The sequence below is a fragment of the Balearica regulorum genome, chromosome 1 (genome assembly GCF_011004875.1).
Source record: "Balearica regulorum gibbericeps isolate bBalReg1 chromosome 1, bBalReg1.pri, whole genome shotgun sequence".
Lineage (NCBI taxonomy): Eukaryota > Metazoa > Chordata > Aves > Gruiformes > Gruidae > Balearica > Balearica regulorum.
The window spans coordinates 56,834,017-56,851,913 of NC_046184.1; the positions used below are offsets into that span (position 1 = coordinate 56,834,017).

Genomic DNA, 17,897 nt, shown 5'->3' on the forward strand with positions numbered 1-17,897 from the left:
AAGTGACCTGGCCCAGCATCCCTTAGCCCAGCACTCCACTCCTCTCCCAGTGTGGCAAATGTCCAGCAACTTGCCTGCCTCTTGGAAAGCACGGCGAGAAACTGGATTATACTAACCATTTATCCTGGCCAGCAATTTCCACCTGAGGATCTCAAAGCATTTTGCGTGTTTTAGTGAACATAGATGCATGAGGCCTCCGGGAAGACATGGGCTGTGGTCACCAGCTTCCTTGGGGTGACCCTGATGTGCAGAGGGGATCAAGAGAGTGACATATTTGGCAGGTGGAACAGCAGTTCAGGACATGAACTGCTTCTCCTGAATCTCTGCTCAGATGTGAATAACAAAGCTTCAAAAAGCTCCCTTTTCCTCGGCCTTCCAACATACTCAAGAGAGGGGGAAGGGAACAGCGGGCACAGACTTTTGTTGCTGCACCCCTTCTCAAACCCAAACCATCACAATTTATATAGAAAGATGCGCAAGTGAATAGTTCGGTAGCTTAATGCGCACCCAAATCCCCCTCCCCAGGAACCACTGAGCAGTGAATCACAGAGCTTAAGTGAGATGTTGAGAGGGAAATGGGGTACAGCCAGTCCGTAAGAAACATCAGGGAGAGGACTTGGGTGAAACAGACTGATCCTTCCATTGATCGCCCTCTTCACTCAAAAGGACCTTGAAGAGCAAATGTCTAGTTATCTGTCTACACCTTTCACAAAAGGGACTTGCCAGAGTGATAGATTTTCAAACACAATGGGGTAAACCTGTCGAAGTGTTGTGATTATTCTCTCTCATGCTCTCTTTCTTTCTCTCCCTCGTTCCTTTCACTCTGTTCTCTCATGCACTTTTAGGGTAATTGCATGAAATAATTCTTCCTCTGAAATGCAGTGGCATTCATTTACCTCCCTAGAGCTGTCAGTTTCACATACACTGAGTGCAGAAGGAGAGAGGAAGGATTTCATGCAGATAATCAAGATATTCACGTCCCCGAATAATGCAACCTAAAAAAACCTGACCCCAAACCAAGCTTAGATAGCCTACAGAAAGTATTAGTGATAGACAAAATCTTGGTATCCAGTCAGATGAAATTAGGAATTGTGTATAAAGGAGGAAAACCACACACTGATAGAAACACACAGACACAGGGCATCATGCAAAGGATGTAACTGCATGGTGCAAAGAGATTTGAGTAAACACTGATCAGCCTTGCTCCAAAAGCATAAAGTAAGATAGCCTCCTCAGTGCGTTGTCTCTCCAGAATTGGACAAACCTGCTGAAACTTTGAAACTATGATTACAGGCAAAGCACAGTATAGACGCGGCTGTACTGCTCCCAGGACGTGGGCTAACATCTCCTCACAGCACAGAGACCCGACACAGAGGCAGCCTCGTGACTGAAGGAGTCTCTGCGCTGCAGTTTGTTATAAGAGGTACGTATATGCACAGAAACAAAAATGTCTCCAAGCTTGGTGAAGTCTCACAGAATATCTTTTCCTCTCCTACAAAAATACATGCCCTAGAGCACTGAGTTGAGGTCTGAAGGGAAAAAAATTATTTTTGAGCAGTAGCAGAACAACCTGAAACACACTCAATCAGATGCCAAATAAGCAAATATCCCCAAAATACATCTAATTTCAAAAAGTGGTCTTTTCTGAACAGCAAGCAACCAAACGAGAAGTCCAGAAGAACACCACGACCCTCACAGAAACTCAGCACAGAACAGCACGGAGCTAGGGCTGAGATTAAATCAGTAGGCAGAGGTGACATCTTTTCTCAGACTTAGCCACACAAAATTAACTTAAAAATAGAATCTCCATTTACAAACCATTCGAGTTTTGTGCTCTTGTGGCTACAGCCACGTTGCCGGCATTCAGTGGGGGGTCACCTTAACCAGGTACACATTGCTGCCCTCTCCTCATTAGAATCAGCTTTCCACTTGTATAGCACAGTCCACACCTCACTGGAAAAGTAATAGTCATCAAAGCAGCAAGCATGGGTCCTTTCGGAGCAAGACAAATGCTACCCTAGCTGCAACTCTACAGTTCCTACATCCAATGAGCCAGCCTTCTGCAGCCCTCAGCGGCTGCAGATTTGCAGTGATTACGTTCCAGTTTAGCTAGGAAAAAAAGCACTGAACAATACCAATGAAAACAGCAGGCTGTTCCCAAGGATGGATCAGAGAAGGGCAACTTAAATTTTTCAGAAAGCAACTTCTAACAAAAACAAGCTCAGCCCTAGCAGGCCCCAGGGCTTTGGCTCACTTAACAGATCCCTTCTGCCCACAGTTCTTCCTGAGGCCTCCTGGTCTTGGCTACAATAACAGAGACACATCCAGGATGCTTAAATCCCTGCGGATGAGTTATGCCTATTGTAGTCACATAAATCATATCCAAAACAACTCCAACACAATTCCAGTGCAATTTTGCAATTTGCTTGTTCTCGCCTTTTCGTTCCTAGCGATGGGTTTAGCATCAGCTTATGTTCACGTTTCTCTTTGCACAAGAGTAACGTGTCCATACCATGATGGACTGCAGGTGACCAGGGTGAAATGAAACTCCACTAATTAAAAAAAAAAAAAACCCACCACATTTTCTGTGTAGGTAAAACCAATGAATCCAAATGTCAACTCTCTTCTCTAATAAAACGTGATCTCTAAACAACTCTGCTAGAGTCTCTGGGCATTTGCAGCATTTCAGAGATTGCCAGCCCAGCTGTTTTTGCTCTTATCTTTCATCCAGCCAGCCCTGCTCCCCTCTGCCTAGAAACCCTATACACATAACCCCTCTAGGTTTGGGCTGTACCTGATCTCCTATTGCCACATGTGGAAGCGGTGACAGGTTGACAGAGAGTCAAAAGGGCACATCACAAAAAAGTGATCGATCAGCCAGAAACCGGCAGCAGATTTATGTCAGGAGGTTCACGTTTTCCTGTGTCTGTGTCTCAAGATCTTGTGATGGTGGATTAGGTGCACGGTGCTTACTTGGACTCTCAGGTAGGCACCCGATCTTCAGTGCATGAATCCTTATCGCACCAGCAACCCAGGAACCGCGTGTTTGCTGGATATTGATAAACCAAGAGCAGGGAAACGTTAAAGCTAGTATAAAATGGTTGCCTCCCTATTAAACTCCAGGAGTTTTCCATGCTCCTTATCCTTGTTCTGTGCCGTGAGCAAGGGTAGCCCCCACAGCCTGACTACCCTTCATCTAGTTCTCCCCTCTTTCTTAGCTGCTTTAAGCACATCATTTGTAAAAACCTTAGGTTTTTTAAGGTCCAGGGACAGTCAGACAAAACCTACGAAGTGGAAAAAAGCCTGTACTGGTTGTGAGCTGTCCTTTCCCCCTGTTGTGATGGGGCAGGAGGGGAGGGCACGTCTCTCCTGAGGAAAACAGCAGCTCACTTCTGGCACTGCTAAAGTATTTTGTGGCCTCTGGCGTGGGTGGGCAAGTGCAGGGGCAGGTTAAGAAGCTGGAACTATGCTAAATCAGAGAGAAACTCCTGATCTGTGATGGAATTTGAGCACTGAGCTGTCAAGATAATTGAATTTATACAGTAATTCTTCTTCCCTCACTAGAGATTTTCTTCTTCAAAACTTTCCACATGAAATTCTTCTGGAAGGAGAGGGGATTGACACATGCGCTGTCCCCATGCCCTACAGCTCAAGGTTGATGCACGGTGGGAATGCTGACAGGGTGGAGAATGGGACAGGGGCATCGGCATGCATGGTGTTCATCCTGCAGAAGCAGGGGGGATGCCTGGCATGGAAAGCCTCTCTGCTTGAGCTCTGCCTCCCTCCCCAGTCTCAAAGTACCCCACTGCCTCCCTACCCCCTCCTCTCTCTCTTTACATCCCCCTGACTCACGCCCACCTGCAACATGTCCACCTCTCATTTTAATCTTCCTCCTTAACTTCCAGTTTTTCTGTTAGCCCCTTGCCTTTCCCTTCATCTTTTTCCACTTTGCTTCATATCCTTCTATTCCCTTCCCAATCCTTTCTCTCTTCTTCCACCTTCCTCTTTATTCCTTTTATCCCTTTTCCTACTGACTGTCTTCCTGCTTCCTCCTCTGACTTAGTCTTTGCCTTGCTGATGAACATTAGCCTATGCCCAGGTAAGTCTGCTCAGCTGAACACACAAGAGACCTTGACTTTAACAGAGATAAGACCAAGCTAGCATGGGGAACAAGTGAGCAATTTGTTAGCATATTGACCCTGTCCAGAAAGTGCCCAGTCTGATGTACCTCCATCCCATGCCAAGCCACTGGAGCGGACAGCAAGCACATGGGGACAAGGAGGCACACAAACCACCAGCATTGCAAACCTTCACGGCTCATGAGGTCTCAACAGCAGCAGAATAACTTCAATCAGCTATTGCTCGGCACTTCTTTTGCTCTTCTGCGCCCATGAGCTCAAGAGTGGGCTTGGATCTGTCAGCATTCTCCAGCAGCAACGAAACTCAGAAGAGAAGAGTGATGCTCATTGCCCAACAGCACAAACGCACGGCCAGCATGGCTCTGTGCTAGGCATGGGAGAGCAGACTGACCAGCAGGGTAGAGGAATAAAAACTAAGACTATTTAAAATTGACATATTGAGAATATGAAAACCATGTAAGGAGTCCAGAAAATTCAGACCTTATCTTGCTGTATGTGTAACCCAAGATAATGTACTCAATGCAGTGCTTGGCTAGCAGCTTCCTTGCAATTACATTCAATGAAATCCATGATTAAAACAGTTCAAACATCGCTATTTACCTCTTCATATTTACATCTCCTTATACCTTTATTAAATACTTATTAACTTTCCTAATCTTAGCTCCTGAACTTCTATTTGCTGAAAATTAGCAGCCAAGAAATAATATTTAAAATATGTTCTGGAAGCATTCATGAAAAATACCGAGGCAGTATTTTTCTTATGACACAAAGCCAATATGTTTTTTGTCAAATTCAAAAGCTGCCTAATTCCCCTTCTCTGATAGGGGTTTTCAATTGAAATCTAATTAACTGCAGTCTAATCAATTCATATTTCTTTGTCAAATAAATTTGGGGTTGGCACTGAAGCCAGAAACTTCATGGCTGTAATTTCAGGCTTGCTATGAGTGTCTGTGCAAAGTGAAGCCTTTTCTGCCTGTGGACTTACATTCAGTCTTTGCATCTATGAGCACCTGAGGTTACCAAGTCTCTCTCTGCTCCAAATTCCTTCAGCTTCTCAGCAGTGTCAGGGGTCTAAGCCTGATGTGTACCTATACCATGACCAAATATGATTTAACCAACGTCTTCTGTATACAAGAATATGTCTTTCTGTCCTTGGTTCCTTGATTTGGTTATCAAATTCCACAAACTGAAATTTCTACCACTTTGAAGATCCCAAACATAGGAGTCATAGGGAAAATATAAGATTAAGTCTGCCAGTTTTCCCTGTCTGAATTTTTAATTCAGATATCAGAGCTGGAGCTGACGTCCCTCCATTAACCAAGGTGGCCACTCCCCTGATATGTGAGCCATCCCACAGCTCAAGTCTCCCACCTGCAGTTTGTGGGGTGGTGGTGGTAAACTGGTTTACCCCTAAATCTTCCTACCTCTATAGTACACATCAGGATGAGAGGAAGGTCTCACCGCCTCTGCTCTGGCCTCAAAGACTGTGGCTACAACGCAAAGGAGGAGTAAAGCCAGTCCTCTCCCTGGACAGTGTACTCCAATAGTCCTGTATCTCCCCTCTTATATTAATGAGCTGTTCTGATGAAAGGAAATTAAAAAGCACATGCATCGCTAGATCCACCCATTCCTGGCCCTCTGTGGCCAGAGATGTAGCAGTAGGCAGGGGACGCAGAGAACGGGACTGGCCAGGCTCCCCCAGGGCTGTATTAGCTGAATCTGCAGTGTGCAAGAAAAGGAGGGTAGGCAGCAAAATCCATTTAACTGGTGGTCACAACCGCCTGGATAGTGGGGATCATCAGCGTTGGAGCAACAGCAAGGAGGCAGGAGGAAGAGCAAACACCTGAAAAGGTAGAGCGTGGGGCACATGCGGCATTCAAGACAGCTCCCGTCAGCCCTTGCTAAGGCTGGATGTGCCCTAGCTTGTACACAAGAGAGCTGTAAGCAGGCAGGCACCAGTAAGGAATTAATCCAATCTCTCACAAACCCTTCTGGAGACGTCGGAAGAGGAGCCAGGAGATTTTGACAAGGCTTGCCCAGATGCTGGGCAAGAGAGGAGAGCTACTGCTTCCACCCCAAGTCTGCAGCTACAGGACACACACATACCAGTGGAGAGAAGAAACACACAGCACATGCAAACAGGCTACTTGCTAGCCCCAGGGCTCTCGGGAGGGACCTATTTTTTAAGATTTCTGCACCATGCTAGCCCTTTTGCTCTATAGCTGGAGCCACATCCTTACTTGCCCCCAGAAGTCCCGGGGGCTATGGCAGAAATTAAAAACTCTGTCTAGGTGTCCCCTTCTCCCTGCTAAGAAAGTTGTGTTGTGACCCATGCCATTATTTCCTTCACTTGCTCACAGCCGTGAGAAGGCACAACCTTTACCGGTACATCGGGAACAGGCAGAGGCTTCAGACAGCACGGGGCACCATCCCGCATGGGGGGTGCTAAGAACATGCAGCCCCCAGGTCACATCAGGGCTGCAGCCACCTATGGACTCCTCCTTAGAAACATTGTCTTCATGGATGCTCTGGCTCCCAACTGATGGGCTATTTGGACCTGATCTTTTGCTGTATGGACGTAGGTGGCTCCGTGGTGCAGGAGACACTGCTGGGCAGCTGGCTATCAGCTCACTTGATATATATATTTGAAGAGCAAGCCGTGCAGGCATTTGCACACATTTTGCACAGTTTGGTGCCTCCGGGGCCAGACTTCAAAAATGCACCCTAAATAGATGAGTCAAACTCCTTTCAACACCTACCGTAGAAAGATAGAATAACATCATATGGGATGGGGACAGATATTACACAGTAGGCCTCTAAATTGGTCTGCCAACCACAGTGTACTTAGCTAAGTAGTCCTGCTTATCTCTCTTAAAAGTCAGAGCTCATCACGCTGCAAAAAGGCAACTCTCTGCTGACATAAAAGCTGAAAGATAAAAGAGAAAAACCCACACCCTTGCTAGTGAAACAAGGACTGCAAGATTTACATCCTTTTTACCCCCCTTTATTAAAAAAAATAAAGAGGCTATAATTTTGTTAGTAAGAAATAAGACATTACTTCAGGGAGTGATAGATCAATTACTAATTACACAGTCAGCTCCTGAGCTACCATGCTTAGTATTCCCAAAAAAATAACTTGCAACTGTCCCCCCCTTCAGTACAAAATACTTGGGGTTTTGGTTTTGGGGTTTTGCTTATTTGTTTTGGGGTGGTTTTTTTAATTTTTTTAATTGTTCTGGAAGAAAAAGCTGCTGAAAGCTTCCAGAGCCTGTGAAACTGGTCCCTTGCTGCCTGGAATGTGATTATTTCACACCCCTGAACACTCAGATTTCTCTCCAAACTGTGTACTAAGAGAAAATGTCAGAGTTTCTTAATAGTTTTGGAGACATGATATGAAAAGACATAAGCAGGTTTTCACACTGTGATAAGAAAGCCAGAGGGACTTGCCAAGCTCAGATGACTGAAGATGAGCGACGGGGCCTCACTTTTGAAAAGCAGGAGTCTGAACACAGGCACCAAGCTCAGTATTTCAGTGCTTAGACAAAAAAAAAAAAAAAAAAAAAAAAGTCTGCATTTTGGTCCTGCAAGCCTGCTGGAGTTGTTATTTTGTGGGTTGGGGTTTTTTGGGTGTTTTTTTTTTTTTTTTTTAAATAAAGCTAAAGATTCACATGGTAGGGAATTAGCTTTTAGGAAGGCAAAAAAATCAGAGGCAATAATTGAGAACTACACATAACACATGCAGGGTACCACTCCCTCCTTGTTTTGATTCTTCTTTGGTGTGATTCATTTCATTTTGATGACTGCTTTCATTTCAATATGCTGCACATCTATGGATAGTTTTACTAGGAGAAAGCAAATGAAATAATTAGTATCATTAAAGAGAAAAAAGTGAGTGCATGTTGGGGGGGAGGGCTGTGCTTCTGATATTTCTGCCTTTGGTTAAGATGCTATTTAGCCTGCTGCTTGCTGGTTTCCATCTTTATCTGATCACTGCTTGAAACACCTAATTGCTGCATTTATTACAGTTTTCTTTAACTTGCCATAGTTTTATAGAAACTTTTATTTGACATCGAAGATTAGCTAACTAGGATTTTCTGAGCATTCTGATGTTTACACTGCTGCTAATAAGTATTTAATTGTCTGAGATTTTGAAGTCATAACTATGCAAATTCCGGCCAGGTCCCTGAAGGACCATAGTTAATTAAAAGCAAAGAGAAAGCAGAAGATTGGCAACGCACTTCCCCATCTTGTGAGATTAAGGCCAACCAGTGCGTTTCAAGCTAAGCGGCATCTTCCCAGCATGGAAAGGCAACGCGCGGTGCCAATTTTGTTTCCTGGGAACAGGTGGGCATTTGGGGCTTAGGGGGTGGCTGGTACTTATCCTTCAGAGAGCTGCCAGCCCCCTTTCCCAGGCTCAAATACAGAGGGATGAACTTGGGGACGTAAGTGTAAACAGGTGCCTTCCTGGTAAGGACAGAGTTGGTGTTCAGAAGTACACGCACTGACGCTGCACAGGTTAGAAAAGAGCTTGGACGGATGGATTCGGGAAGCAGCATCACTGCAGGTTTATGGAAGAAAGGATGCAATATCTAAAGAATTAGGGGAAGCAGAAATCAAGGACAGTAGATAACTATCAGAGCGAGAAGGTACAAATAATAATAATCATCTCAGTTAATAGAGGACAATACTTTCTGGGCTGCCAGTGTGGAAACTGCATAAAGCACTCCTCAAGAAGCAGCTAGCCAAAAAGCTCAAGGAGCAAGAAGAAACGTTCTGCTCGATCTATGGGGCTGTCAGCCATGCCTGAGATCTCCAGCTGCACAGAGATGCCAGAAAGCCCTCTCCAAAGGCTGCATAACTACTCAGAAACAAAAGAATGCTTTGGAAAACAAATGAAGATATCAGGACAGCTATGCTACCATATAATAAGTGAAACGAGGTTTTAAAAAAAGGCAAACTTAGGAAGGTTTTAAAACTTCCCAGACAATATTTACCCACGATGATGCATTTTTGAAACTGTTTTTCTTATCATGATATGCCACAGGTTATAGACAATTTCTGAAGATGATGGACAAGAAATATTCAGCTGAGCTCCTTGTTGGCCCATCCTGGCCAACAGGCAAAGGAGATGATGGAGGAATCTGGTAACAAACTGCTGGCTTGGCCAGCCACATAGGGTAGGAGACTTGCAGAGCACTGGGCTACCCCTGGAGAAGCAGAAATATTAACCAGTATTTCATTAGAAGAAGAATTAATTTTTAGGGAACTGAGACACAGACCAGTCAAGAGATTGTTAAATGAAAGACCAAAGGGGAAAGTGATGAAATTAGGAAAAAAGTTAATTCTTACAGAGCCTCCATGTCAAGAACAAAACTAATCAAGGCACTTAAAGATGTAAAGAGGAGAAAAACGATATCATCTATACACCAGTGCCAGGGGCCTGAGTAATAAAGAGAATAGGAATTGTTCATTTTATGAGCATAAACAGCCTAAATGGCATTAAGAAAGCCTGGTGGGAAGATCTGCATGAAAGGAATATTAAAATCAACGATTTTAACCTAGCTAGAGAGGCTCAAGTGGACAGAAAGGGAGGGGCAGTAGCACACTCTGTCAAAAATGGCATTTTCTAGTATGGAATCACTGACAATTTGGAAATGAATACTTATGGATTAATTTTCTGCCACATAAAGTAGAATTCCTCCTGGCTAGAGAAATGGGCTGACATGAAATTCAACAGACAAATGCAAGGTCCTGCACCTGTGCTGGACCGACACTCTGCCTAAGGACTGATGCGTAGTGGCTCTGCTGAAAAGGACCTGTGGGTCCCGGGAGACAGCAGGCAACACTTGGTCCACGTGAGGAAGGCTGATGGTATACCAAGCTGCATCAACTGTAGTGCAGCCAGTAGACAAGGGAAGGGATTATCCCCTTTGCTTTGCACTTGGTAGATCACATCTAGAATAGTACATTCAGTTTTGGGTCCTCCGATACAAGAAAGATATTGGTAAACTGCAGCAAGCTCAGTGGAGGGTCACCAGGATGCTCAGGAGCTGGAGCACTTGCCCTGTGAAGAGAGGTTGAGGGATGGGGGCTTCTTCAACCTGGAGAGGAGATGATTTTGGAGGGACCTAACAGCAACTCCTTGGTACCCACGAGGAGGTCAGTAAGGAGATGAAGCCAGGCTCCTCATGGCGGTGTGTGGCAGGAGAACAAGACAGAATGGACATAAATCCAAGCAGGGAAGGGAGATTCAGGCTTGTTAGAGAGAAATCAGCCATGGGGCTGGGGCCCAGACAGGTGGTGCAGTCTCTGTCTGCTGTTGTTTTACGAGACTTGACTAGACAACTCTGAGCAACTTTGAGTTTGTTGTTGACCCTCCTTTGAACAAGAAGGTTGGACTGGAGACCTCATCAGGTCCTTTCCAACACAAATTATCCTATGAATGTGATTAGGTATGTCCAGTTCACACTAGAAAACAAGTTGACTAGCTCTCTTGGTATTGGTCTGTAATTCATACAATTATCTATCTGCAAGAGTTGAATTCAGGCAACATGTGTTGGGGAGACCTGATGTCCTTGCAATTTTCCAGCATTTACAGTGATGTGCTTTACAACTCAAAGAAAATCGCATTTAAGGATAGAAGCTACAGAGACTGTCTATAAAGTGCTTTTTCTTTTTTTTTAATCATAGAACTTAAAGCTAGGACTACTTGATTACATGTGTTATGTACAAAACAAGAAAGGTCATGAACAGTACTAGATACACTTGGTGGATTAGGAGGCCATATTCATGAAGTTGAACACACACAGAGCCATGCATCAAACCAATCAGAATAAAAGCTTTAATTCATGAACCGTGGATGACAATCAAGTGGTGTTTAGGAATATTTATCAGGTATCCAAGAAGCTTCAATAGAGACAAGCAAGCTGAACAGGCTAAAAAGATAGTACAACGTAAGTGAAAGCAAAAGCAACAATGTAAAAGCAAGAGAGGGGAAGTTGATACCAATGAATATAAATTAGGAGATGGAAATTGCAGAAAATTTGTAAGAGAATTGAACGAGCACATAAAATGGTACAAGTTAATCACTGGAACAAGAAAACAGAATCATCACGAACAGTGCAAAAAGGCAGAAAACGTCAATTAAAAAAAAGTTCTGTGGGGAAGGTCAGATGATGTATGTGTACCACAGATGATAATGAGCTAGTTTCAGCTCCAGCTGTGATCAAGTATTTCAGGCTGTGCCTATCAAAATAGGGATATTCTAAGATAAGCAAGTCTGGACAATTTATATCCAAGAGTTTTAAAAGAGATGGCCAGAAAAGATTTGGACCAGTACTGATGATTTTTGATTAGTCTCAGAAAACTGGGAAAGCATCCAAGGGTCAGAGAAATTCTGATATTGTGCCAGTATTTTAGAAAAACAGTGATCTCAGTAGGATGACTGGACTGATGCTGATCACAGTACAGTAATGAAATCGCCAATATGCAGCTTTGATAGATTACAGATTAAAGGTGGATAATAAAATTAACCATAATCAACACAGGTTTAAGGAAAAATAGACATCATCAAACTAATGTGCTATAATTTCTTATGAGATTACAAGTCTGGTTCACACAAGTAATTATGTTGATATGGCTGGAATGATATGAAATCATCATGACATACATTAGCTGGAGAAAAACTGGCTAAGTAATAAACCTCATATGCAACAGTAAATGGGGACTCATTTGTGAGCAGATGTACTTCTGTAATGCACAATTCTTGCCGCTCTGTTCTTTATTTATTTATCACAAACTGGCAGAAAATTAAAAAAAAAAAAATAAATGAATGATGGATTTTGCAGTTGAAGCACAATTTTGGGAGAACAGGAGAAAAAAAATGAAGAGGACAAGTCAGCGATATAGAACAGTATGAACTGCTTTGGAAATGCAAATAATATGCATTCCAGCGTGAACAAATGTAACAGCCTACATCTGGGAACAAAGTTGGCTATTCCTACTAATAGGAAGGGAATTTCTCTCTTCAGAACAGGAGACCAAGAGAGGGAAAAAAAACCCCAATCAACCAAGCTTGGAGCCAATGGAGAAAGCATCTGAATGAATTGATAGGGAGATGCAGTGATTGATTAGACAGGCTACTGCAACCTTTGGCTGTAGGAACAGGGAAATTCCAGGCTGCAGTAGAGTGACTGCATTACCACTGAAGGCACAGAGATGACTACAGAGAGTACTGTGTCTTGTTCTGATGTCCACCACTTTTAAAAGCTGTTAAAAACCACTGCAAATGCATCCTAAAATGCCAAAACATACAAAGTCATGCCATTCCATCAAAGGCAAGGTTAGGATGGGATTTGACCACAGCTTAGGAAATCTACATGGCAAGCTCCAGTGTGATAATGGAGAGGGGCAAAAGATGGGGCATTCTCTGAAAGATACACCAGCCTCTGCTCAGCTATTAAACTACAAGCAGCAAGTAATTAAGGAAAAGTTTTGGACATACTCTGGGCACAGACCTGTCATCACAATCATCCCCCTGGCCACCTAGTGAAGCCCCCTCCCCCTTAACCTACCTACCTATTTACACAAGTAAATTGCACAACAGAACATGTCATGGGATGCCACAGAAGAGGGCAGAGACAGACATAATCCCTGCCACAGATCGCTAATTACAGCCCTTGGCTCAAGAGAGGCAGAACAAACACGCCCCCAGTGGAATCAGTGCCCCCGAGGCCAGGTAGGTTGCATGAATTCACTCCTTGCACCAGGGATCCTCAGGACAGAGTCATGCAAAGGGACATCTCCCTTCTCAGAGGGACAGCAGCAGCATCTCCAACCACACGTAAACACAACTGCTTCACAGAGCACAGCAAGAGAAATTGCTCACTTTTTTTGCTCAAAAAGCTAATGAGTGCTAGCCCAGAAATAAGTGACTTTTCTCCTAAATTAATGCACATAGAGACACTAGCCTGTGTTTCCAACACAATTAGTGTTCGCATTATCTCAACTTTCAAAACTTAGTAGGTGCTCCACTTTCGGAAGCTGCCCTTTAAAGTTGCCTCAGATCAAGCTCTCCAAACACACCCATCGCTGTGGGAAACAAATGATGACAGACAAGACGTAATCACAAACGCAGGGGAAGAGGGACTCCCACCAGGACAAGCTGGTGACAAGCACAGTCTGCTTGAAACGTCTGGGAACCTGCAACCTCCTGTCACCAGCGAGCAGTTGGGAACTGGAGCATCAGCAAGCTGAATTTGCAGCCCTGGTTGCTTGTGCACACTAAGACATTGGCATTCTTCAACTCAAATTACTTTGGCTGGTTTTAGGAGCTCCGAGGGGAGCAATGAAGGAGAGTGTTGACTCAGGACTGTTGTTTTGGTTTTGATTTTTTTTCTAATCCTTTCTGAAAAAAAACGTGTTGAAGGTGGTTGGGGGAGGGAGTGTGCAAGAGGGGAGAAAGTTCTGGTGATGTCAGCTCCTATTGCCATGGAAACTGAACATTTTTAGTGACAATGGAGTCTTCCTCCTTGAGCTGCTGGGTTGCGTGGGGAGCAGGGGCAAGCAGGGCAGGGGCACATGAGGGAATTCAGCTAACTAAGACTACAGCTTCTGGCTTTCCAAGGAAGTGAGGAGAAAACTACAAATGAATGCCTGAATACGTGGTTTATGTAACCAAAACACCGTCTGGGACGATAGCAGCAAATAATGATTATGCTCTTTCATAAAACATGCTGTCACACAGCTAGCCAGATGGAGGTATCTCAGCTGCCCAGGAACGCCCGACAGAATGGTCCCTTGCCTGCACTTTGCATTTCCATGCTACTTTATTCTTCCAACCTTTGCTGCCTTGTTGATGTTTATTTGGAAATGGAAAAGAAGAGGCTGGGAAGTACAGTCCTTATTCTTGAAATTTAGAGAAGCTGCATGTCTTCTAGGCAGTACATTACTTCCCAACATCACGGATGTTTTCTTGAGAACCAAATTTATGACCTCCCTTGCAGGCAAAGAGAGTTCAGGACCATGAAAAGGAGAAAGCCCTTAGAGAAAAACAATTAGCCTCTGATCAGGATCTAACTCGCTGGCATGGAGAAAACATGCAAGACCTAATGCAGGATGTCTTCTCTTAGTCCGAAGGCTAAGGCAGCATCTGGACCCAGAGTAGGCTGAAGCCATGATCCAAGTGTGGGATCAATCAGGATAAAGCGTGGGGCTTAAATTTGAGGTTAAATAAAAACGTACAGTCTATGTGTAAGGGCAAGTTTGAGCCTTGGATTTGATTTAAACAGTGCAGACAATTTTAATGAATTTCAAAGAATAATGAATTAATAACCACAAGGTTTTATAACTCAAAATACATTATACAGTCATTAGTTTATATAGAACTAAATGGAAAAATCTTTCTTTAGCAGAAGTCTTTTGAGATCAGATATTCTAATGAGATTACTATCATTTCAGCCTGACACCTCATGAGGACAATTGTATAGAAATCAGGAAACAAATTTCTTTCCATTTTGGACCTGAAATGAAAAATCCTCCACACTGATTATTTTATATCTAAGGAGTTGATTCTAAGTCTCCTTGGCATTGAAAGGAGTTCAGATATGAGCTTTTTTCCTAGTATTGCTATCAGATGCACAAAAGACTCTCTCTCTCTTCTCAAATTTCTGCCAGCAATGGTGACAGAGAGAAACATGTAAATGGGGTTTACTCCCTTCTCATCTACGTAGCACGGATTTCTCTTCTTTCCTGCATGGAGTAAGGGATTGAGCTCATCCTCGTTCATTTAGCATTGCCTCACTGATTTCTTCAGCTCTCCAGATAGCACTGTTCACAAACCATGCTTGCAGGGACACCAGGCAGAGCGAGCCCCCCAGTTCCCAAGCCTTTTACTCCATACACTGGCAATCCGGTGCCCACCTGGAGCAGAGCCTTCCTCCCAGCATATAGCAAGCACGTCACCCACATGGAGGAGCACCGTGGGCTCCAAGGTTCCCCTTTCAAACACATCTGTTCTTCCCTTTCCTCCTCAAAGGCTGGTGTGGTGGCATCTCACCTTCCCTGCATCCAATCACCAGCAATTTTGCCACCAGGAGCTCAGGCTAGAACATACCATGATCCAGCGTTTCTCACCACTGTGTGTCAGGTGCTTTGACTTAACCTGTCCTGATGAACTCGCAGTCCCCACACCGGGCCATTTTATATCAGATGCTAATCACAGCAGGCTTAGTCAGAAGAAAGGTCTTCTTATCTCACACATGTTGCATTAATTCAGAAAAAGCTACAGCTTTCATCTGCCTGTCCTCCCTTTGTACACAAGCTGGCCAAGAATCAGCTTTCAAACTTTTACAGCTGAACTGAGTTTGAAAATCTTGGCTCCCCCCAGAAGCAAACAATTATACGCCACTCCAGAGGGAATGACTTTCAAGTCTTGCTGTAGAAGAACTGTGTCAAAAGCAAATATAAAGACAATGCTGCTCTGCACCGCAGGGGAAAACTCTGCAAAGTGAGCTTGAACTCACTCCTGGCTCAGCCAGTAATACACACACTTCCAGGTGACAGCAAACGCGGGTAATTCCTTGCTGGAAGGAAGAGGAAAGTGGTGCTTTCTCTCTGAAATAACATTCATTTGTTCACTGTGAGAAAGCAATATTACATATTTATTTCTGACTTTTTTTTTTTAAACTGGAAATGTCCAGTACATTTTTGAAAATGGACACATTCCAAAAGAAGCACATGCCCACTGGTATCAGAGACTGACATTTTGCTGTGATTCAATAGGCAAATCCTGGTAGGGCTTTCCACTTCATACAAGTGGAGGGGAAATTAGAGCTTCACCATAGCAACTTTGTTGTTTAAAACACTCAAATGTCAACTTGTCCCAGTAGTACTGTGAGGCCAGTGCAATACAAGGACAAAAATCCCAGAGTAACAAAAATGACATTCCTACCTTTGAAACACTGCTGCTGGAAACAGAGAAGCTAGTTTGGATCTGGTAAAGGTTACACCTCTTCCACTCAGACATTTTAAAAGCAAAGAAAAAATGTTTCTGGGCTAGCTCTTCATCTGGTACAAATTAACACCCTCTACCTAAGCTGTGCAAGATAGATAGCTGCACATCAGCTGGGGAGCTAAGCCGCCTTGTCTGCTGTGTCTTCCATAGATTGCTAACCCCAGTACATCTGCTTCCAGTTCAGCAGATGTACTGGAGTAGCACCAGAGTGGAAACTTTCCCGTCAGTTACATCATTTCTTTTCCGTGCAAGACTCTAGCAAACAGAACAAATAAACCCAGGAACTATCGACCTACCCAGCCATGACAATGAAGAAATCCAGGCGGTTCCAGGTATCTCCAAGGTAACACTTCTTGCCAAAGATCCCCAGGGCCACCATCTTTAAGACCATTTCCATGGCAAAGAAGATGAAAATGAAATCATCAAATACCTGCCAAACAGAAACCCAAGAGCACGTTTGATAAGCATTCTCAGCCCTGGACTTTAAAATGCAGAATGTGAGATAAATACAAATTTCAATACTTCTGAAAATGAATTAGAGGTAGGCCTGGAAAAGCTTCTTCCATGCAGCCCTGGCTTGACAGCTTCCTGTCACTCAAGTAAGCCAGGGGCTTTTATAGTTGGGGTTTTTTTCCACCCTGTGGGTGAAGCAATTGATGTAGACTCAGAGACTCCTTACATGGACTTGAAAGGAGGTGTTGGCTCAGCACCAATAGGTCCAAACCTGGTCAGGGAAACACCATCCTTCCAAGGTCTCCCAGGAGGGATTCCTCATCACTCCGCTGCAAATGGCTCAGCTGAGGACACAGTGCAGCTTCACCCACAGCTTAGACAGTATATACCAATCACAGATGGTGGCTGCAGATATCTGAATGTTGCAGCCTCAGCAATGCTAGAGATGACAACCTTTGTTGTCACCTTCTCTCTGGGGAAGCAGCAAGCATGCCTAGTGCATTCATAGGCCCTTCTTGGCATACCTCTTGTTTCTTCTCCCTTTGGGCATCCTGAATGCCACATTACCTGCGGGCTCAGTAGTGCCCTTGCTCCTCACAGTAGCAAATGCATTGGGGGCTGCTATTCTCTCCTGCCTTGATGCTGTGACCCTAGTTATTTCTCCCTAGCTTACCTCTGAGCTATGTATCTTGTAGCTGTGTATGTCAGGAAACCCCTGCTTACGCACAGGATCAGGAAGGTTAGCAACTGTTCTGTATTGCACGGTCACAAGTAGACTTCATTCATTATGTCTCTCACCCTAATTCCTTCCTCAAAGCAAGCTTTTGCCATTTTACAACAGGATAACTTACTGCCAGGGACATTCTTGCCAACCTGTCTGAGAAGGTGTTGCCCACACGCTGAAGGAAAGCACACGTGAAAATTTGTGACTTGGACTGAGGCACCATCACAACAAGAAGGAAATCTGCTTACCTGCAAGATTTTACACCTGTCAGAAAGGCAGTCCATATCCTCGCATGGCTGGTACATCCCCAGGGTAACGCAGTTTAACAAAATCACCATCATGCTGACACACTCAAACCAGGTGGAAAAGAGTCAAGGAAAACTTCTGTAAAAGCATCATAGCTGAAATAAGCTTGCTCTAGGCTTGGGGTGACAAAATAGGAAGATTAAAGGAAATAACAACTGCTAGTAGGCTAATTTATTATATTCTTATGGTTGTTTTTTTTTCTCCCTCAGTTCCTCACTACTCTGCTCCTTTATGAAGCCAAAACTCTTCTGAATAGGGGAAA

The 17,897-nt window shown here is 44.0% G+C and overlaps 1 protein-coding gene across 1 annotated transcript in view; it reads right to left on the reverse strand.

Moving 5' to 3' along the window:
- Positions 1-17,684, reverse strand: part of CACNA1I (calcium voltage-gated channel subunit alpha1 I) — an 88,425-nt gene extending 70,741 nt beyond the window's left edge. Inside the window, exons 1-2 of the mRNA XM_075752200.1 lie at positions 17,578-17,684; positions 16,449-16,582 (exon numbers count right to left, since the gene is read on the reverse strand). Of these exons, the coding sequence (XP_075608315.1) occupies positions 16,449-16,582; positions 17,578-17,670 (227 nt within the window). The 5' untranslated portion in view covers positions 17,671-17,684. The remainder of the gene's footprint in view (positions 1-16,448; positions 16,583-17,577) is intronic.
- Positions 17,685-17,897: the final 213 nt, after the last annotated feature.